Source organism: Fundulus heteroclitus, unplaced genomic scaffold (assembly GCF_011125445.2).
Source record: "Fundulus heteroclitus isolate FHET01 unplaced genomic scaffold, MU-UCD_Fhet_4.1 scaffold_46, whole genome shotgun sequence".
Lineage (NCBI taxonomy): Eukaryota > Metazoa > Chordata > Actinopteri > Cyprinodontiformes > Fundulidae > Fundulus > Fundulus heteroclitus.
The window spans coordinates 1,237,480-1,260,605 of NW_023396879.1; the positions used below are offsets into that span (position 1 = coordinate 1,237,480).

The window sequence follows — 23,126 nt, forward strand, 5'->3', positions numbered from 1 at the left end:
ATTTAATGCAGATATAACATAGAAAGTACTCCTGGGTCAATGTGAGCTTCTGTGCTTTCTGTGTCTCTGCTCTGTCTTCTCTACCATAGAAAGTACTCCTGGGTCAATGTGAGCTTCTGAGCTTTCTGTGTCTCTGCTCTGTCTTCTCTAAGCCCCAGTGGGTGGAGGCAGATGAGCGTTCACACTGAGCCTGGTTCTGGTTCTGCTGGAGGTTCTCCTCCCTGTTAAAGGGGAGTTTTCCTCTCCACTGTCGCTTCATGCATGCTCAGTATGAGGGATTGCTGCAAAGCCATCAACAATGCAGACGACTGTCCACTGTGGCTCTACGCTCTTTCAGGAGGAGTGAATGCTGCTTGGAGAGACTTGATGCAACCTGCTGGGTTTCCTTAGAGAGGAAACTTTCTCACCAACCTGGAGGATCTGATGGAGTCTGACTTTGGAAAGAACCTTGAGATGACATGTTAATTGGAGCTATATAAATAAAATAAAATTGAATTTTAAAAGTAATGGGAACGACCTTGCAAAAAAATCAAATCTCAGAAAAGAAAATTGGATTTGAGCGTTACGACCAGCAGTGGGAACGTGACCTACGATCTTTGTGTTTTAGAAAATTGACAATAAGAACCAAGATGGGAAAATAATCTTATATTTCTTAATACACTTTTTTTCCCCTTATTCTCTGATTGATACCGGAAAAATTATCAGAACTTCAGTTTTACAGACAGCATAGGAACCTTGCTTATATTTGTCCACTAGGTGGTGCTGTGACTCCAAGTACTGATTGGTTCAGTCACAAAATGGACCAACTTTTGTCCTTTGATAGTCCAACAAGGCTTCATTTCTCCAGCTGATGTGTGCAAAACAGAGACTCATTCAGCACACATGTTTTGTTAGTTTACCTCTGGAGATGAAGGCCTCACCGCACGACTGGCAGGCAAACGGCTTCTCGCCTGTGTGGATCCTCATGTGCACAGTCAAGGTGTATTTCTTGGTGAAACATTTTCCACAATAAGGACACGAGAAAGACTTTTCACCTGTGTGGCTTCTTACATGGTTGATCAGTATCGTATGGTCAGTGAAAGACCTCCCGCATACGTCACAAGAATACGGCTTCTCGCCTGTGTGCGTTCTCATGTGAATAGTCAGGTTATGTTTCCGAGCAAAACTTTTGCCACAGGCTAAACAGACATACGGCTTCTCGCCGGTATGAACTCTGACGTGTCCGTTTAAACTACTTCGCTCCCGGAAGGTTTTTCCGCAGGTCAGGCATGAGAAGGGCTTCTCCCCCGTGTGGATTCTCATGTGACGGGCCAGATCATAGCTATAATTGAAAGAGGATTCACAGACCTCGCAGGTGTACGGCTTCCCTTCTGTGTGAGCTCGCACGTGGAAATTGAAGGTGATCTTTCGGATAAAACGCTCGCCACAGATGTGGCAGGAAAAGGGCTTCTCGCCTGTGTGAGTTCTCATGTGGACGTTCAAGTCGTACCGTCTGGAGAAGCCTTTGCCACAAGTCGGACAGGAACAGGTCTTCTCGCCTGTGTGGGTTCTGGTGTGGCTGGCCAGTTGACTCGTGGTTCTGAAGGATTTATCACACAGCTCACACGGATAGGGCTTCTCCCCCGTGTGAACTCTTACATGTTTGGTCAGGTTGTTTTGCTTGGTAAAGGTTTTTCCACAGGTGGCACACCGGAAAGGCTTCCCGGTTATGTGGATTTTGGTGTGGCAGGCCCACTGACTGGTGGTCCGGAAGGTTTTATCGCACAATTCACAAGGATAGGGCTTCTCTCCCGTATGAATTCTCATGTGAACGGTCAGGTTGCTCTGCTTGGTGAAACCTTTCCCGCAGGTCGCACACGTGAAAGGCTTCCCATCTTTGTGTGTTCTCAGGTGAGACGCCAAGGATCTAAGCTGAGCGAAGCTTTCCCCGCAGAGTTCACAGGAATGCGGCTTCCTTTTACTCCGTCTCTTCCTTGGTTTGGGATCTTTATTCCCACCAGATCCAGACTCTTTCTGGTTGCTTTCTGGTTGAGGTTGGTCCTCGGCTTTAGGGGAGTTTGCAGAAAAAAGGCGGTCTTTGTTTGGTTCTGGTTTACTGTCCTCATCTGCAGGAGCCCACAGCGTCTCCGGCTTCAGTACCAGCTGCTCTTCATCCTGATTAGAGCAGAGATCCTCCTGTTCCTCTTTAACCTGTGCAGTCTCCAGCTCCTCCTCTTCTTTTTTGATCTGCACTGATTCTGGATCTTCTTTAAAATGCACCGGCTCTGGTTTCTCGTCGATCTCCGTCGTCTGCTGCTGTTCTAGTTCATTGCAGGCTACTTTCTCATGGGCAGAAGTCACCACAATGGTTTCAATCTCCTGCTTGATTAAAAGTTGCCCTTCCTCCTTAGAAAGGCAAATTTCCCCCTGTTCTTCTTTAATTGATTGAGATTCTGGGTCTCCTTTCATCGTCACTGTTGGCTGGGGTTCTGGTTCCTTCTCTGCTTCTTTATTGCAGGACATTTGGTGGCTGGTGGTCAAGACTGAAGATCTTCTCAGTAGAAACAAACTCGCCGGCAAGAAGACCTGAAGGAAAAAAAAAAACAAAAAAACAGAAGACCTTTAAAATTTCAGAAAAACGCAAAATGTTAACCTAAAAGTTTATATTTTTCCAACCAATAAGACTTTAAAGCAATTTCTTGTTCTGCAGTATGGCCAAAAAATGTACTATATAAGGAAAATCTGAGGTATTGATATAGATATCAGCAAATGATAAAGATGGAGCATAACTGTTGTTTTGAAATTAAAAATATTACAATTCTGATGGTATCACCAACAATATTTCAGATTTGTTTCATGCTTAGTTTACTCTAAAAATAATTTAAATCTAGTTAAAACCAGGGATCATATTTCTAAAGCTTGTGTACGTCACTATATCATCCGTCCTACTAGAAACTGCTCTTGTCCTCTGATGTGTAAGACAGCAGTAAGGTTCAGTTTTTAACATGTTCTTTTAATGTGAACAACACATGTGCTTTTACCTTATTTACACATCTAATAAAGTATTTTCTGGGAAATGTTGACACTGGTTCTTTACTCCTTTCTTTGCGGTTATCATTGCTAATAATGAAATCTAAATGAATTATAAAGGATTACACGTCCTCTACTGTTTTACCAGACCCGGGTTCTCATTTAGAAATCTTGCGTACGCACACAATGGGACCTGAAACGTGCGTACATCACCTTCCAAGCAAAGGTTTGGATCTGTTAAAAAAAAATTTAAATTAAAGGAAACTCTGGAAACCTGTTTAATATGGGATTTAAATGACATGTCTTGGTCAAAAACAACATGCAGATTTTTTACTTTATTACCAGAGGCCAGGTTAATGCCATCCAGATTAAGTGATTGATTAAGAAGTTTATTTTTGAGGACTCTGGCCCAAAGATTACAACTTCGGTCTTGTCAAAATTTAGATGCAGGAAATTTAAAGTCATCCAGCTTTTGATGTCATCAAGACATGACTGCAGTCGAAGTAACTGATTGGATTCATCAGGATTTATGGATAAATATAGCTGAGTGTCATCAGCATAACAGTGGAAATTAATCCCATGCTGTCTGATCATTTTGCCAATCGGAAGCATATATATAGTAAAGTAAATTGGACCAAGGACTGAGCCTCACACTGAGCCTCTTTCTGCAGGAGGTTTCTTCCAGTTAAGAGGAGTTTTCCTTTCCACTTTCAATACATGCATGATTGGTATGAGGGATTGTTGCAAAGTCAACAACAGAAGGTCAGAGACAGTCCACTACGGCCCTACGCTCAAGTGAATACTGCAAGTCAACGACTCGATGCGATCTGCTGGATAGACAGAAAACGTTTCAACCAGTCTGCCTGTATGATTTGACTGAACTGACTACTGACTGTAGTTACCTCTCCTGGTATGAATGTTTACTTCAGTCAGTGTTCAGCCTGACATCCGTACTCATGTTTATCACAGCACTTATGCTTATGCTCCACTTTTGAGTTCATTGAATGGATACAGCACTACACTGTGTTGCCAGATCTGACTGTTTCCAGCCCAGACACAAGGTAACACCCGTCTAAAATAAAATCCAGCCCAAATCTCAACCTCTCTTGAACTCTTGTTAAAAGCATAGAAGTATTCCACACATAATAAAGAAGACTCCATAATCAGACAACTGCACTGAAGTAGAGAAAAAAAAAAGCTCCCCACTCATTGTGCAACCAGGCAACCATAAAACCTAAACACACAAGATCGATCTCCCAACCACGTTCTCACAGCAACCGCCAGATGTTTTACCAACATGACTTGTAATTTAAATCTAACTTCATGTAAAATTTCTCTCTCTATGAAACATTTTAAAGTTGATCAGTAGATCTCAGCCCATTTCGGGCGTTTATAATTGACCAACACAACTTCATAGTCACACTTGATTAACCGACGACTCCACTTGCTGAAGCGAACACCTGCTGTGGGGAATATATCTTCCTTCCAAGATTTGGGTCTGAATGTGAGCGTGGAGGTGCAAGCAGTGCTCTGACACTGTATCAACGAGTAGTGAAGTCTTCACATGAACAGTTTTCATATGTGACACTGAGCCTGATACTCTATGTTGCTCCAAGCAGGCGGTCTGCAGGACGCAGCATCAGTCCGTCTCTGTTCTCACTGACAGGTGGAGTCTGTCAGCTAGCTAATCACACATTTTACCCTCCGTTTCGCCGCTTCGTCCCACTGGCAGGAAGTCTGGGAATTGTAGGAATTTGCTACAATAAATGTAGGCAACAGTATGCTGGACTATGAAGTGTAAAGCGTCCGTAGAGAATCAGCACGGAGTCCGTCAAGCTCACAGTATGAACAAAGTACGCCGAGTATGTGGGAGCCTTTAGGCAGCCTGGAGTACGCGCTAGCAACAATAAACCTGGTAAGTTAGTTATATAAAAGTTAAGTTTATTATGGCCTTATGTTAGAAACAGGGCAGTGTAGTGCAGCTACTCTGTCCCCCCCACAGAGACGGATAGAGAGCTGTGGACATGGAGGTGTGATATTACACCCTTTCAGTGTAGATTTAGTGTAATAGTGTAATAGATTTAGTGCGCCTTATAATCCGGTGCGACTTATATGTCGACAAAGATGCACAAAGACACGTTAATTCACTGTTCACCTTGTTAAAAATACGGTAGATGTTTTCGGACGCAGCCTACGTCACTGGACCCTTCAACTTTGGCAGACATTAAAAACTTGAGCAGAGTTAGAAGGTAGTTTATGCCAGGATAATTAGAATCAGAGATCACTTTATTGAGCCCCACAGGAAAATTAAACGTTGCCAAAAAGCTCCGGAATCAAGAAGAAAACATCTTAAATTATAGGAGAAAAATGTATTAAAATAAAATAAAATTAAGAGTAAACAGGCTAAAGTACGATAAATATAATCCCCACTAGCAATTTAGGGTGACTGCTATATCCATCCAGTTTGGATTTAATTGCTGTATAGACAGCATACATGGTAAAATATTGTTTCACAGCTATTAAGTGGCATTTTACAAATTGACTGCCAGAGGTAGAAATGCTTACCTTTGACTCGCAGTTGTGCAGCATGGAAACATGAACAATTTACAGATGATTACTTCGTTAAAGTGATCTTTAGCAACAAAAATAAAAAGCCAAAGACAAATTCTACTGACCTTACAGCAGTTAGCTTCACTACTTCACTACTGTCCTAAAAATTGGAGCAACTCTTTTTTAAACTGGGGGAGAAAATTTGCGTTCATTTTGATCTATTTACTGTTTCATAAGACAGCGAAGTGCCCATCAAGAAGGATGATCCTATTAATTGTTAATCAGATTTTAAGGCATATGTCCATTTCAAGGGTTCTTGTCCACTTAAACAGTTTTCAGCGCTGACAAAATATGTGCAAAACTGTGTCAATCTTTAGGACAGTTTGCTATGAATGTAAAAAATTAACTTATTTTAATCATCCCACTAAAATCGCAGCTCATTCGCTCACTTAAACGCTTCGTTGGCTGTTGCTGCCCCTCTCAATATGGCGGACGCGCTGACATGTCGCTGCAGCTGAGACTGTCAACGTAGCAATCCAGCTAGCTAGCATTTATTGCCACAGTTTAAAAGACAAGCTTCTCTCACCGGTCAAACCAGTTTCTCGTCCTCCGAGAAAAAGTCTTGAATGGTCCCGGGTCCAAGAGATGTCCAATAATCTCCAAGTTCTTTTTTTGGCTTTTTACTAAAAGGAAGCTGGTTGCATCTCGCCTTTGAGGAGTTAGCTTCTCGGTTAGCTCACAGGCTAACTGGTCCTCCTCGGGCTGCTGTTGATTGAACAGAATCATGCATGATAAAGGAAAGCTGAAACACTATCGGGGCTCGGAATGGACGCTGTTTTAGAAGACGTGCCTTATTTTCTTCCTGTTCTTAGCAGCAGGTACAGGCAGTTGTGTTGAAACCAGTTTCTGCATGAAGATGTTTCCCAACCAGTTCTGCTGCCCAGGCTGTTGCACAGTTGTGATGAAAGCGTTCACCACTGCTGATGCATTCAAGTACACCTTGGCAGTCGTCGTGTTGTGTTACTGAATAATCCAACACGACTGTAGAGTAATGATTACACCGGGTTATTCAGCCTAATCATGTAGTCTAACAATTAAAGAGACAACACTTTACACTCTACCAGGAAAATAGATTAACTGCCTAAATGCGTTTTGTTCCTCCGGAGGATCTGTCGGATTCTTGCGCTGAACATAAAACATAACATAACATAACAGTCATAACAAAGTCAAAATTTTATAATAGCAGATAAAAAATCGCATGAACACAGAGAAATACAAAACTGCCGTTTTGAAAAAATTCCATTCAGAAGTCAAAACAACAAAATTCCCCATCCATCTAAAATGGAGCTTTTCAGCAGCAAACACACCAGGAGGGCTGAAGGTTAAACAAAGGTAGATTAGGAGGAAAAGCATATACCAACTGTTAATATGTGATGCTGCATAATAATAATAATAAAAAAAATAATTCCACCTGCCATAGTGACTGGTGGGGAGGAGGGGGATTGTACCAGCCACTCAAACATTTTAGCCACCACAACTTTATTTGTTTCAAGGCTTTATTTAACATCAGCCTTGGCTTCAAAAGATGAACAGGATGAAGGAAACCCTGGCAGGGGTTTTATTTTCCTGAAGCTAGATGCCCCATCTCTGCTCGTCTCTTCATAAATTTACCCACATCTGGCCAGTGGTGGGTGATAATTTCCACCATTGGTGAGGCTGTGGGCTTGATCCCGTCTAAAAGGTCACAAACCTTGTCACAGCTAACTCCATGTGTTTGTGATAGGATGTTTAAGACACTGATAAGGTTCCATTTTTGGAGACCAAATATGCTTTTACCTCTGATTTACACTTTGCTCCGTGGATGCCTTTGTTAACCATGATGGCTCATTTCAGAGCGTATTAACATTCACGAGACGTGCTCTGCTCTGACCATTTATGGCTGAATGTGGACATGTAGAGGGCAGAACCTGGTATGCAAATGTTTAGGTACAGTTGTGATTTTTTGTGCTCTACAGTTGTGATGTATGTCTTAATCTGTGATACACATCACCCTGGTGTTGTGTACCACAGATTAATAATAATCTGGGCACCTCCAGGTTTGTAGTGTGGGGCCGATGGGATGCCCGGTCTTTGGTGCACCACAGATCAGGCCCTGGGCGCTGGACTGAAGCTGCAGTCAGGGACGGGTGCATCTCTCTTCTGTGGCGGCTGACGTGCTATGAAGCCATTCCTCAATTTAAGAATGACTCTTTGATAGATGGCAAAATAATTCCAGGTAAACTGAGAGGAAGTAATGTTGCCTCCAGTTTCTGGCAGTTTGCCTTTCTTAGTGGCTCTCCGTTATGCAACTTGTTTAGTATTTTCAGTCAATCATTTGTGTTGTGTGATTGTTTTCTGTCCTCACCTTCCAGAGGATCTTCCATTACGTCTTTCATTGATGTGATGGTGAGCGTTTGACAAGCATATTGACAAGTAAATAAGTATTTTAAAAAATACATCAAAACTGCACAAAGAATGTTGATTAAGTTGTGCAGGAAGATGCAATATTAAATGAAGGAAACGACAGCACCTGGGAGGTAATCTATAACACTTGGTGAGCTGTTTGCCTTTCTTGGCAAGATGTTTCCATTTTCACCTTTCTGGCAAATGTCAGCTTGACATGTGAATGCTTTTTGCAAAGATTTACAGGCCTTTTTTTTTATTAGTTTGTAATTCTGATTCACCTCTCCTGCCAGTAGGTGGCGGGCCATTGTATTGTTTGCCATGTAAACACAAGAAGAAGTGAGAAAACAAGAAAAGAACGAAAAGGTAAGTGATAGAAACAGAAAACCGTTTTCCTCTGCTGGTTTTTCCACCGTTCTTTACTTAAAGTCTCATTCTGAGCTTAGATGGTTTGTTTTAGAGTGTTTTTAACACTGATTTCGTTCTGGTTTAGCAGCAACAGCAGCCCGAGACAGACCAGTTAGCCTCAGAGCTAAGTGAGAAGCTAGCTCTCAGAGGACAGGTATCGAACATTTTCTTTGGGAGAAAAGGACAGAGAAGACTTTAAAAGGTGAATACTGGACAACTACTAAAGTCTGGGCAGTTTTCAACCCAACAAGCTATTTGAGAGTCGGTAAGAGAGCGATCTCTTAACGAAGTGTTACATAAAATTTTAGTTAACCGTCTCTTAGCTGCTGACACGTCAGCGCTTCGGCCATATTGGGAGGGGAAAGAAGCTGCCAGTACACCGGTCAGATGAGAAGAGAGCTGCTGTCTGCTGTTTGAGAGAGATCAGACGTAGTTTACCGTTTGTATTTCAATAAATTATATTTAACCTCCATCCCAACCTGGAAAAGTCTGTCAGGGTTTAGATAAGCATGAATAAAAAGTTTTTTTTGCCCTCCATCCATTGTGTTTATCCAATAATGGATCCTTCCATTTGTCCATGATTCATTAATCAGCTCTACTGTTTTACTAATTATTAGCATGATCACCAATTAAGCGATTAGAGAAAAGCGGCTACAGATGTGCTGACAGCACTGTATTTTTTTTAGTAATAATTTCCTAAATTCTCTCTATATATTTGACAGTGGTAGTTGTCTTTATTCTTGTAATAATATTTGCTTTGTCTAACAGATGAGACAGCTCATAACAAAGTACATTTATCCCTGACAGCTGTTACTGACTGATCATTTGTAGAAAGGAAAGGAGACTTCCAGCTGTCCTCATTAATTACTGCATTAGCCACTTTTCCTTTGCCACTCAAAAGAATGGAGCTTTGCAAATCACGGGTAGCGTTTCCAAACACATTTCTTGATTAAATTCACTTTACCCAAGCTTTACTTTTCCGGGTATTTCATCTAACCCAGCATTTCTCTGCTATCTTGTTGAGCAGTAAGAAAAACTGTCCGCCACAAGAGTGGACTAAGGAAATGAGGAGTTTACAAACCTATCTATTTTAGTCTTAATTTAACACAAAAATTTGTTTTACGATTATTTTAGGCGAGAGAGTACACCTCCAAACTTTAACTATGCAGGCGGCTCATCAGGATTAGGAGCCGATTTAAATTCTGCTCGTACTTGTTGGGAGCGGCAGAGCTGCTGCCTGTTGTTGGCCAGACCGTCTCTGTGATTTCCTGCAGTCTGGATCATGTTCAACGCGGCTGAAATGTCACTACAAAGCGTTTACTAAGTTATTGGTTCAGTTTTAAGCAGGGTTAGGTTCTACAACAAGATCTCAGTGTTTCCCCTAGATAGCCCCACATCCCACCCTGAGCTATTTCTGCCTCTAGGCTCCCACATAACAAGGCGGACACGAGTCGGTGGACAGGTACGTGCTGAGCTCAATTTTACCAGCACACTAATAACTGCTTGGTAGGAAAAAGTCTTTGCATCGATCTGTTTTACATGTGACACAGAGCTGTGGCATCACACCCACTCTGTGCCGTGGCTGGCTGCCTGCTGTGGGAAATGTGGGAATTTGTCACAGGAAATTAAGCCAATAAGTGCGCTCGACTATCAAAGTATTCTCAGTATGCGCACCGTACACCCAGCTTGGAACATCTTCCAGAGCTCCGCTCAATGTTTGTCCCCCTTACTATCCTTTAGTAGCTTTATAAAATATCCTCCATAAAATATTAATTTTAAATTTCACTACCTTGTTCTCTCTAAAAAGGCAATATTCCCAGCGTCAATATCAAAAACGAGCAAATTATTAATTTCCAGATAAACTCCATCGCTCTAGTCAGACATTAAATAAAACTATCATGTAGCTTCACCTTAAGATCCGATCTGTGTTGTCCAGACTGTCATAAAAAAAGATCAGATCCAGGTTCGCCTATGGGCAGGTAAAGTCAGAATTGGGTCCCTTCAGGCTGCAGTGTGAACGTAGCCTTAGTTTCAAACAGACCCGGTAAGGTGGCGGCTTTGAGTCCCACCTCCGTTTTACTTCCTGCTGCTGTTAAGCAGCGTGGCGTTAACTTTAGAAATGAAGTGAGAAACGGTAGAATAAAAATGTAGATCAGGCCCTGTAATCTCTCTCTCTCTCTCTGTGCATGCATGGGTGTGAGAGAGACGCTCCAAGCTGTTACATTTAGTTAAATTTTAGTTTAATTTTCATAAGCTGGATTTTGGGTGTTTGCGTTGCGCTGATCCACGATGGCTCCGCTTCGCTCCTTGCTCCCTTTTTTCCCTTCTTTTTTTTGCCATGTCCAGCAGTGCAGCATCAAGAATTGTTGTCTTGATGCCAAACAGCCCGACAGATTTTACCTTCACCAGTGGAGCCTTGCTGCTGTCGCTGTAATGATCCGCTTGACACTGTGACTCCTCCACAGTCAATGTCCAACAAATATGAGTGATGTGAGAACGTTATAAAAGAAAGTGTCTAAGATGTTTAATAAAATTGGGGGCAAGGGCGTCACCAGACAGCAAGGGGTGAGAAATTACTCTCACAGACAAAAATCTGTCAGAGATTATCGTCCCACGTTTAACACACCGGCCCACAAGACTGAACAACCATGTGACAAGCAAACACAGGCCTTATTTTCCTAATTGAGGGTTTTCAGCTGACGTCACGCTCACGTGACTACTCAGCGCGTCCGCCATATTGGGTGGCAGTCGTTTCGCACCGTTGACCTGCATTGTATGACGCCTTAGGCAGTATTGGAAGTGAACAATGGGGAAAACGTGTTTAATGGTTGGTTGCACGGCCCGTGGAGGTGGAGATCAACGCTTTCTATCGCCTACCAGCCGTAATAGTGAATCAGTGTGAAAAAAAAAAAACAGCTGTCTGAACAACGCCGTCACCTATGGCTGACACGGATATCCAGGTCCGATTTGGACGGTGTTAAGCTGGAATACGACAGAGTCTGCGGTGCTCACTTTGTCACAGGTAATTAACTGTTAAGTATTTAAAACATGTAAGAAGAATATATTAATAATAGGGCTTGGGCGTTATGACTTATTACTTTCCGCGGCTGCCATGTTGACTGCCTCCGCCGCCTCTACTGCCTATTACTACCGCATACTGTACTCCCTCTCTCAGCCGTGTTTTAATTTGATTAATTTCACCTTAACTTGATTTCAACCATGGTAAACCGTTGCTGTATTGTGGGCTGTAACAGCGCAACACATGATCGCCATGGGAAAAACATAGAAACAGATTAATTTTCCACCACTTTCCTGCCTGGAGGCGCAACCACGGAGAACAACTGTTAGCGATAACAAAGAGTCGTCGGCTCGCTTGGATCGCGGCTGTAAGTCGACCGAACATAACTTTCCACAGTATCCCGATGTCAATGAGAGTGTGTTCTAAACGTTTGAAACACATAGCAGCAAGTTAAAAGTACATTACATGCGCGAGTGGTTGTTAGCACTGACGGTTAGCAGCTACTAAACTAGCATGTGCCAGAGCCCGTCTGAGCACAGCTTAGCTTTGAACGAGTTACTGTGTTCCCACTGTTTGCTGGCTTTATGATCTGCAGCTCCTACCGGCGCCAATACGGTAAATACAACTTAATTTTGCACTGGTCATTGTTCTGCTTAAATAATTAAAGCCGCGAGCGGCGTCGATCGGCCCTGCAGCCAAGCGCCTTCGCGCACCGCCCACCGCCGGCCGTCAGCCACCGCAGAAGCATGCGACACATTTGCGTCGGATTGTTTACATTTTTACCATCTTATTAAAACTCACCTGTCCACGTATGATGGCGATTTCCTTGATGTACATAACCAGATGTGAACTGGTTGTGAGCCTCTAGACCCTTGTAAGCTCTCATTTCCTCAAGAGTGTGCAGAGGGTTTTCACCGAACACCAGGTAATGCATCTGGATTACGGCTAAACAAGGCACCGTGGAGGGCATACGGGTCCATATGGTCGATCACGGAACATTTCCTCAGGTATACGTTCTTATCTGGTCGCTCTAGCATGCTGGCGTACTTATCCATTCGCGATACGATAATACGTGTACGACAACTAGAGATAAGGAAGTGTGCCACCCAATATGGCGGACCGGAAGTTGGCCAGTGACGTCAGTGAAAACACCCTATTCCTATTTACACAGACATGTGATCCGTTTTCTAAGGTTGTCAGAATAATTCCCCATCATTTAACCCATCTTGCAGTTCTGACCCGGCATCTAACAGCTCGGTCATACAGCTTTCATCTCACCCATTAGGCCGTGGGCCAAAATCTGTACGATGACTTTTCGTATGAACTGTCAGCAGGCCCGTATTAAGACAATGTGGTGCCCCTGGGCACTATACCTCAAAGCCCCCCAACCCCCCCCCCCCCCTTACCCGTGCTGTCCTCCGGTCAAAAACATCAGACATAATCAAGGGGATTTCTGTAATGTAATTTACTATTTACTAACTTACACAGCTACATGTAGGCATATGAGCAGTGAGCAATAATCAAATATCTCATTTTAAAATGTTGAAATAAAAAAAATCTTGATTTATTTATCATTTATTTATTATTATTGTGACATCAGTGTTCACAAAACGAATAATGCATGGTCTTCAACAATTTCAAGTAAATAATATAACAATTTATGAAAAATATATTTTTAAAGCATGTGTCATGTGGTGCCCCCCCATGGTTGGTGCCCCTGGGCACTGGCCCACTGGCCCTTATGGATAATCCGGCCCTGGCTGTCAGGGGGCAACTTTCTTCCACCGGGATAAGTTGCTACACATAGCAGTGATCACAAAACACCTTACTTGCACATTAATAAGTTATAGCCGATAAAAAATCTAAACTGTGGCGCACCGGGTCACAGTTTAGGTCACGTGATTCGATTTTTGCTGCTCAGCCAATCAGATCGCTGTATTGTCAGCTGAGCGCGTTCAACCACGTCATCTTGGCTGCGCCCATAAAGGGTTGTAAACATTTGTTTTCAGACGAAAAAAGCCCAATAATAGCATTTTGTGGCGCCAGTTGGAAAAGATCTTGATGGCAATGAAAAAATAAATAGCCCAGTCCATCCATCATTCATTTTCTAACATGCTTTATCCCTGCTGGGTTCGTGAGGGGTGCTGGTGTCTATCTCCAGCTGTCAATGGGCGAGAGGCGCGGTATAAACTGGACAGGTCGGCAGTCCATCACAGGGCAGAAATAGTCCAGACTTTTGCCCAATTTACTGTGATATCACCAAGACCTGCTGCGCCAGGATAGCATGGCCAAACGATTTATACCCGGCAGAATTTGTTTCCCCTGCGCCGGGAGTGCATTCAGCTGGAAGAATAAATCCAGTCAACTCTGCCTCATTTCCAACCTATTAGGCGTGGTAATGAAGATGTTTTACTTTTCTTAACGAAATATAGCATTGGTGTCGTTATTATCGTTCAGTTAATGTGTTAAATCTGATAATGTAACACTTGTTAGTGCGATCATAAGGGATTGCTATGTCGGTTAAAACTCGATTGATCACTCAATAAAACACGTTATGAGAAAGTAAACGGCTCTGTGGTCATTTCCAGATGTGTCACGAAAATATTAGCTTTATGTCATTAGATTGTTGCATGTTTGTCTGCTTAAACCAAAAATCCACCTTCATGAGTCCATCACAGCTGTCTACTTGTTCTCTTTTTTCTTTTTCTTTTCTTTTTGACCCGCATGAATAGATCATATAGAGCCGATTTCACGTGTGATCAAATGAACACTGAATAAAAGGTACAGCCAAAATCATCAGATTTAATAAGATTTTAATTCAACCAAGAACCATATAGAGATATTAACCATATTAAGAAAAGGAGATATGTCGCTTTTAAAAATAGAATGTATTAGGAGTTTAAAAAAAATCTATTTCATTTTATTAGAATGTGATGTTTAAAATATTTAGACTTCACAAAGCTGGAGGTTAAAACTTTTATTGATTTCAAAAATACAATACAAAATTCTACAAATTCCGAAGGGGCCCATTGACAGCTGGAGATAGAGACCGGCACCTCGCGAACCCAGCGGGGAAAAGCGTGTTAGAAAATGGATGATGGATGGATGGATGGATGGATGGATGGATGGATGGATGGATGGATGGTCTGGGCTATTTCTTTTTTCTTGCCATCAAGATCTCAGCCAGCTGGCACCAGAAAATGCTATTATTGGGCTTTTTTCGTCTGGAAACAGATGCATACAAACATCTTACGGGCGCAGCCAAGATGAACGGTTAAACGCGCTTAGCTGACAATACAGCGATCTGATTGGCTGAGCAGCAAAAATACGAATCACGTGACCTCTTGGACCGGAGTGCCATAGTTTAGATTTTTTATCACCTATAACTTATTAATGTGAAGTGAAAACGTGGGAACATTGGTGTTTTGAGATCACTGCTATGTGTAGCAACTTTTCCCGGTGGAAGAAAGTTGCCCCCTGACAGTTCATACGAAACTTCTTAAGGAGACGTCCTACAGATTCTGGCCCACGGACTACATGGCCAATCACTGGCTCTGTTCCCATCAAATTCTTATGCCAATTTTGAGCGAACGTTTAAAATATTGCAAAAAATAAAATCGTATCAGGCGTGTTTCAAATTTACCGGTTTGTAGCGAATAAACCAGGAAACACACAGCGTAACGTCGCCATACGTTGATGTTGGCTGTAATAAACAGGAAGTAGATGTTGCTAACTCACAGACCACAGATCAGTGATGGAGTGAGGCTATAAATGTGCCAATTTTTACAGATGACACTTAGAAACGCTCGCGTCTCTTCATCGGTCCATGCGTACGTGTTGTTGCTTCCAGACCTGTTTTTTGAGCGTTATGGGAGCATCCGAGAAGACGGCAGCAACAGAAACAGCTGATCCGTCATTTTAAACGTTATTCACATCAGAACTGATTCAACACATGCATCACATACAACACCCGGCCCTCACTTCATCTACATATTCCCAAAACCAACACTACCTTTGGTCTTGCTTCTTTTCAATCTGCTGCCGCTCGTGACTGGAATGCTCTGCAAAATATTCTTAAACTGGATAGACTAATTTCAGTTTCATCCTTCAAAACAATTATATCATCCTTGTTCACAGACACATGCGGCTGCTTCTCTACAGAGTCATTTTTGGGTTGTCAGTTGTGTTTTAAATTGTATTTTATGTATGTATTACCAATGTATTGTATTTATTTTAGCCCTACTTCCCTTTTCCTAAGTGGTTACTCCACTTGTCAGGCCGTCATGGTAAATAAGAACTTGTTCTTAGTGACTTGCCTGTAAAAATAAAGGTATAAAAAAAACTTTAGCGCATTTACTGTTTTCAAAAAAGTAAAGAACCACCTCAAGCAAGCGTAAAAACTTGTTTTGCGAAATTTAATGAGTTCATTTGAATTTTTGCTAATTTTTGCTAATGCGATACTTCAAAATGTGCTTTAAAAAACAATGATAGAAACAAAACTATTGACTAGGGGACGAAAAAATGCAGCCGTGTAGGGAAAAAGGCCTGCTGAAAACCCTCAAAGCTGTGGAGTGGAGTACGGCCCAGTGGAGTCCATGAAGAAATACACCAGAGAATTAAAAGTCTGAGGAACAGTGAAGTTAAGAAGGACTGTGTGACAGTCAGAAATCGTGGTTTGCTAAAGAGAACAATGCTCTTTTGATTCCTCCAATTGTGTATAGAGGTCTTATCTGTGCTCTGTCTGTAGAGAACAGTTTGTATAAACCTCGGATCCTATTTTTGTGTCACGAGCTACACAGCTTCTTCATGCTTCCTTTTCTCTTTAAAGGTCAGGATATGACATGGATGGGTCTAAGTTGCTCTAACAACATGCCCCTGACCCAGCTCAGGAGGTAGTCACAAACCGTTAGTCTATCAACATGAAAGGTAACCCAGGATTACAGAGACATGAATGATATGACATGACATGATATGAGACATGAATCAAATACCTCATCTGTCAGACCCTGAGGTTTGAGCCATCAGATGATTCTTTTCTGACATGAGAAATATAACAGTTAGCAGAATCCGATAGAGATGACATGTTAAGGGTGCGGATATAAGGGAAATCCTGAAGTTTTTCTCCAAATCTTTCCTCACAACTTGCATAAATAAATTTTTTATCCTATTATTATTTTTTTCTTCTGTTCTCTTTATTACAGGCTTCGACACCATCATGTCTGTCATGACTTGGGAGGTTGTTGGGGATCACTTTCTCATCAACCAAGCCAAGAACTCAGTTCTTGGCCCTAATGAAGGCAATACTGTGGAGAAGAAGGAGGAACACGATGAACCAGAATCTCGGCCGATTAAAGAAGAGGAGATTGAAGTCCGCATCATTCAGGATGAAGAACAGGTTGTCGTGAAGCACGAGACTGACATTGATTTGGTGGCTCCCATGTGTGAGGAAACATTTCACGGTGAACCAGAACACCAGAAGGTGAGGAAGGCAGACCCAGAACCAGTACAAACTGACAAAAGACCAGATGAAGTTGGAGCGTTCCTGGATGACGACCATTGTGTGAAACCAGAGACCGACACCTTTGTGGAGACTACTGCTTGTGAAGAAATTGTGAATGCACCTGAACTGAACAGTGAGAGTGCACAAGACAGAAACTTTTCTTGTGAAGTATGTGGTAAATGCTTTACTAAATGTAACTACCTGACTGATCACATGAGAACTCACTCTGGTGAAAAACCTTTCTCATGTCTAACTTGTGGAAAAGGTTTCACACAGAAAACGAACTTGATTGTGCACATGAGAACCCATACGGGTGAAAAGCCCCATTCCTGTCAGTTATGTGGGAAGTCTTTCAGAGCCAGTGGCCACTTGGTTAGTCACATGAGAACTCACACAGGTGAGAAACCTTTCTCATGTTTGGTTTGTGGAAAAGGGTTCACTCAGCAAAGTAACCTGACTGTTCACATGAGAACTCATTCGGGAGAAAAACCCTATTCTTGTGATGTTTGCGGCAAAGCTTACAGCGACAAAACATATTTAAATGATCACATAAGAAGTCACACAGGTGAGAAACCTTATTCCTGTAAACTGTGTGGCAAATCCTTCAGTAACCGAAGCCCTTTGACAAACCACATGAGAATTCACACAGGTGAGAAGCCATATCGCTGTAAAACCTGCGGTAAATCGTTTAGTGACTGCAGTAATCTGGCTAAGCATATGAGAACCCATACAGGTGAGAAGCCTTATTACTGTAACGTGTGTGGTAAAGCTTCTAGTGACAGTAGCAGCATGGCTAAACACATGAGAACACATACAAGTGGGAAGTTGCATACTTGTTAAGTCCGTTGCAAACCTTCCAGGAATGTTTGGCTGATCACAGAAGAACAAACACCTTATTCTGTTTGACCGTTAAAATGGTTCTAGAGAACTTTCATCCATTGTCCATACCAGCTTATCCTTGCAGGGGGGCTGGTCCCTGTCTCCAGCAGTGATAGGGGAAAAAGGCGGGGTACCTGGCCAAAAAACGATGCACACACACTCACACCTTAGGGCCGTTTTAGAGAGACCTAAAAACTTAAGAGTCATGTTTTTGGACTGTGGACAGAGGAGGGAGAGAGCTTTTAGACACAGGGAGAACATTCAAACTCCATGCAGGAAGAGCCGAGGCTGGGATTCCAGAACGTTGTTGCTGCAAAGCTACAGTGCTACATACCCCCACTGTAGAGCCTCACTAAACCCCATATCAATAATGATCAGAAGCTCTTCAGATACATTTGCATTTATGCCTTAGTTTTTACTAAAATCAGTCAAGAGACCATTTTTGTTTGCAGTCATTGGGCAGAAAAACATCCCTCGTGATTGAAGGAAGCATTTCAGTGGGTATACCTGGAGTCACACCACCATCTACTTGGCAAAAAAGACAGTCTGGTATTTTATGAACCATAAGATATTTTTGAAGAAAATCTCAACATTACTAAGGGGTCGTTCCCAATTCCAAACATTTTCACAAGTGTACAAAACATACTCGCTTTTGGACTGACACGAGTGACTTCCTTTGTTTTATCTGAAAACAGTTAGTTAGTTAGTTTACTGAGCAAACTAACGTGTATGTTCAATGGGAACTCAAACAGGTATGGAGGCTTTCCCTTAAGTGTATGAGGAATCATTGACTCCCAGAGAGAAACTGCTTAAATTTTCAAATAATGCCAATGATGTTCTGGAAACGAACAACAGGAGAAATCTATTTTGCAATTATGAGGCAAAGTAAAACTGATCACTTTACATCTTAGTTCAAGTGCCTTAATGACAATGTATTAAAATCTTGCTGCCAGTTTATCTCTGGTCCCATTCCCTGTCCCAAGTTTATGAAATGTCTTAATAGGACCTTTTTCATTGCCACTCAAAAGCCTCTGGTTCTTGAGTGGCAATGGCCTCTCAAAGTATGGCCTTTCCCTTGAATAGCCACTGTGGTCCTTGCGGTGCACAGGCAGAAGGAAGCTGTGCTTTATTTTTATTTATTTATACCAACAGGAGTGGAATAGATTGGAGCCCGGCGGTGTAAAAGAGACTAAGGAGATGTAACAGCATCAGTTGCGCGTTGTCTTCCTGTTTCTCCGAGTCCAGATGATTGGCCGGATATGGATACAACTTCTCTGCATTTTTCTGTTTGACCGCCGCCCCTACTGGACTAGAGTGGTACTACAGTTTTTCATCATAACGTCCCATATGTCATTGGGGCTGTTATACATAAATGGCCCAAAGCAAACGGAAACACACAAAAATTCTGGTGCTTTTAATGGAAAGTGTGTTATTGTCAAGCTTGGGAATTTCCAAAATGTTTAAACAATTGTTTTCGATCCATAACAATGATGCCATTTCTCAAATTCCTGTAATTGTAAATCATTCACCAAAATCCCCTAAAATGTTTCTGTAGTAATGCAGTTAATTGGTTTCTCAAATAATCAAAGGAAAGGCCGTACTTTGTGTCTCTTGGTAATTTTGACTTCCACAAAGAGAGTTTCTCTTGCGTTACTTTTCATCATTTATGCTTTCACATGTCACACAAATGCAATTTCAAATATCATAATCATGTAGTTAATTGTCAGTCTTTAGATTTTCTTATCCTCTGTAATGCACTCTTAAGTGTGTATTTATTTTCTATATATAACGATGGATGACACATTTATGCAACTGAAGAAAGAAGGAAAGAAATGCTAATTTTTGATGTAAAGCTTTAGAGATAAAATTGAGATTTATCTCACATTTCACTGTTTTTAATGTAAAACCCCTTAGTATCATTGATCTAGATTTTCAACGTCAGATAAACCATATTACTGCGTTGGCCTTTAACTATGTTGAAGACTTTCATTTATAAATTATTTTCCAGCAAAGTATAGCTATTTAAAAAAAACAAACCCATGCAACTCACAGTTAAGCTTCTGTTCAAATGATTTAATTCCTTTGTTTCTTAGTTTATAAGAGACATGTTGATGCATTTTGCACTTGAAAGATAATTTAGCTACATAGTCTTTTTACAAGTCATTTACCCTCAAGCCTACAATTAAGACTGAATTTTATGTATGCCTTGGATTTTGTATTAGTGCTTTTGTTAATGCACTCCTATGTATATACATATATATATATGTGTACATAGGATCTTGTATCTGTATATTTTTATTGAAGAACAACATTGTGTACTTTTTTGAATTTGCCCTTTTATGACTTTCTAATAGTATTTATAGTTTCCTGGTGGATAGCAGATCAGGTAGCTGTTTGCGTGAAATGTGTATAAATCCACGTGGCTTGCACGTTTTCTCCCTCTTGTTTGTATCTGGCATTACATTTGCATCTAGTGGACAAATAAAGCTACAACTTAATGACTTGAAGCTGCTTTGGTGATATTGAATAATCATTAAGACATTTTAACTGGAAGCTAAAAAAAGAAGCTAAGAAAAATGGCTGAGCTTATCAGCTCCTAATGGATATCGTAGATTTTTTTGTTTAGTTTGCTTTGTTTCAAAATGGTTTAATAAATCCTCCATATGGTATAAGAAGTTTTGGTTTGCTTCAAATCATCATATTTCTATAAATAATAGAAGAACATGCACCTCAGCCTTAGAAGTATCTTTGATACAGTGACCTGTTTATTATTGCTAGTATTCCAGCTACAAAGGTTGTACAAGTTATTTTTTGTTTTTTCACATAGTGTATTTGTTGCTTCACAGACAAAATGTAAATGCTTTCATAATTAGTCTTTGCTGCAAAATGTTGTAAATCTTTTATAAGTTTATGGCGGGCTCACCAAGTCTCCGATCACTGACTAGAATTTGTCCCAAAAGCTCTTACCTGTGGGAGCTGCAGACCCTTTAGCCTTGACAATATGGCCGGGATTTTACATTACAAACGCACTGCAGTCAGAGAGATTTTGTTTAAAAACATTGGTAAAACAGTTAAATATTGTAAAATTCAGACATGTGCGATACCAAATGTTTTGAGGGTGGAATGCAGTTTATTCCTTTCCTAAAACCCAGGAGTCTGAAAAATGTAATAGGTGTAAAAGACAGCAGTGGTTCATGGGAAACTGCTGGATGTTCGTCTGTACAAAGGTAACTAAATTTTTATTTGTAATTACATTTTATGCTTCGTGGGTAAATTAAAATGTATTGCTTGACACTAGTTCTGCTGTGTTTTTTACGTGTTCTGGATATTTGTATGCTGCAACTTCTGGTTGCATAGGCCTGGGGTATACTTCCACATGGGCGGAGCGATGTTACACTTGGTGTCACGATAATTGCAGTTGAACAAAATCCTGATAATCAGACGATAATCAGCCAAGTGAAATAATGTATGTAAAAACAGGGACACGCCTATAACATGCAGCCAGTTGCCTTGAGGACTTGTAATGAAAAACATTGTGGATAATTTTTAGAAAGAAGTTTTCAATAATTTTGGTTAAAATTTAGTCAACAAAAATTGTGTCTTACATTAAAGGAACAGTAAGTAATAATGACACCTAGTGGTTAATATCAGAACTACACATAGACAGGGCTCTAGCTCATCACATAAGAAGTCACTCACTTGTTCAGAAAAGTAAGTTAAACAGTCACATAAAGCTCAAAGTGGAGTGAAGTCGTACCATTGTCAGCTGTGTGGTAAATCTTTTTTGTGCAGTAGTTAGTTGGCTCACCACATAAGAATCCACACAGAATAGAGACCATTTCCCTGACTGGCATGTGGAAAGTGTTTCAAACATAAAAGCCATTAGAATATTCACATGAAAACTCACACAAAGGAGAAGCCATACTCATGTAAAGTGTGTGGTAAAACTTTTGCGGCGAGAACTGGTTTTGCTCGTCATGTGAGATCCCATACAGATCAGAAGCCTTTCTCATGTCTGACCCGTGGGAAATGCTTTATCCGCGAAAGTAAGTTGAAATATTACATGAGAAATCCCATGGATGAGAAGCCGTATCCTTGTGAGCCGTGCAAGAAATCTTTCATACAGAATCAGGATCACATGAGAACCCAAACTGGGGAGAGGCCATGTTCCTGTAAACTTTGTGGTCAGTCTTACAGTGAGACTCATTTGGCTTATCACATGAGGACTCAGGTGAGAAGACACACATGTGAAGCCATATTCTTGTGAGTTGTGTCAGAAAGTATACAGAACCAGTAGGCCAATAGCTGCATCCAAGTCATACATCATCAAGTGCAATGCATCAGAGGAAGTGGTGCAAAGCTCATCACTACATGGACTCTGGAGCAGTGGAGGCGCGTTCTGTGGAGGAACAAATCACACTTTTCCATCCGGTGATCTGATGGATGGTCTGTATTTGCCTGTTGCAGGAAAATGGTACTTAACTGATTATATTCTGCCAAATGTTAAGTTCGGTGCCGTTCTGGTGAGGGTTGTTTTTTGGGAATAAGGTTCGGCCTCTTAGCTAAAAGAACTCTGAATGTTTCAACAGACCAAGAGATTTTGGATAACTACATGCTCCCAACTTTGTGGAAACAGTTTGGAGATGGCACCTTCCTCGCACAACGTGATTGTGCACCAAAGCACAAAGCAATGTCCATAAAGACATGCTGAGTCCTGATCTCAACCCCATAAAACACATTTGGGATGAATTAGAACAGAGACTGAGAGCCAGACCTTCCTGCCCAACATCAGTGTCTAACCTCACAAATGTAAAAAATGGCACACAAAAAAAAAGAAAAATCCAATTAAGCCACTCCAGATCGTCGTGGACAGACCTCCCTGAAGAGTTGAAGCTGTTATAGCTGCAAAGGGTGGGCCAACATGATATGAAACCTGATTAAGAACTGGATGTCTCTTCAGTTCATATTAAAGTTAAGGCAGGGGAGCAAATAGTTTTGGCAATTTAGTGTGAAACTGAGTTCACCAGCAAACAGCCAAAAACTGTCAAACATGCATTATTGGAATTTAAAGGATTCAGCCTGGAAAGAGTAGAAAAATGTACACCGTAAAATAAATATTTAAAAAATGAAGTTACATTTTGTGTGTTCTTCATTTTTTTTTACGTGTCCTGTCTGGCAATGTGGCGTTAAGAATTGTTGTCTTAATACCAAAAAGAGCCCAACAGATTTTACTTTCACAGCATTGCTGCTTTCGCTTTCTTCGATTTTATTTTGTGACTATTTCATGTTCAATGGACACAAAAACGGAAAGGTAGAAGA

At 41.3% G+C, this 23,126-nt stretch overlaps 2 protein-coding genes across 3 annotated transcripts; one reads left to right on the forward strand and one right to left on the reverse strand.

Annotated features, from left to right (window-relative positions):
* Nucleotides 1-488: 488 nt before the first annotated feature.
* On the reverse strand, nucleotides 489-6,526 carry LOC105922463 (gastrula zinc finger protein XlCGF26.1). The gene is made up of 2 exons (XM_012858355.3): nucleotides 6,146-6,526; nucleotides 489-2,565 (listed from the first exon to the last, which is right to left on the reverse strand). The coding sequence occupies exon 2, from the start codon at nucleotides 2,500-2,502 to the stop codon at nucleotides 874-876; it is 1,629 nt and encodes a 542-aa protein (XP_012713809.2). The 5' UTR covers nucleotides 2,503-2,565; nucleotides 6,146-6,526; the 3' UTR covers nucleotides 489-873.
* Nucleotides 6,527-8,306: 1,780 nt separating this feature from the next.
* LOC105922464 (gastrula zinc finger protein XlCGF8.2DB) lies at nucleotides 8,307-20,314 on the forward strand. 2 transcript variants are annotated; one of them, XM_036131958.1, is made up of 3 exons: nucleotides 8,316-8,367; nucleotides 8,495-8,674; nucleotides 16,630-20,314. In XM_036131958.1, exon 3 carries the CDS (start codon nucleotides 16,644-16,646, stop codon nucleotides 17,766-17,768), a length of 1,125 nt encoding a protein of 374 aa, XP_035987851.1. In that variant the 5' UTR covers nucleotides 8,316-8,367; nucleotides 8,495-8,674; nucleotides 16,630-16,643; the 3' UTR covers nucleotides 17,769-20,314. The 2 variants fall into 2 exon arrangements, with proteins under 2 accessions (XP_021169753.2, XP_035987851.1); XM_021314078.2 differs by lacking the exon at nucleotides 8,495-8,674 and having other exon boundaries at nucleotides 8,307-8,367.
* Nucleotides 20,315-23,126: the final 2,812 nt, after the last annotated feature.

Excerpts from the sequence above, each read along its gene's own strand:
- LOC105922463 (XM_012858355.3), bottom strand. The coding sequence starts at position 2,502 with ATGTCCTGCAATAAAGAAGCAGAGAAGGAACCAGAACCCCAGCCAACA.
- LOC105922464 (XM_021314078.2), top strand. The coding sequence starts at position 16,644 with ATGTCTGTCATGACTTGGGAGGTTGTTGGGGATCACTTTCTCATCAAC.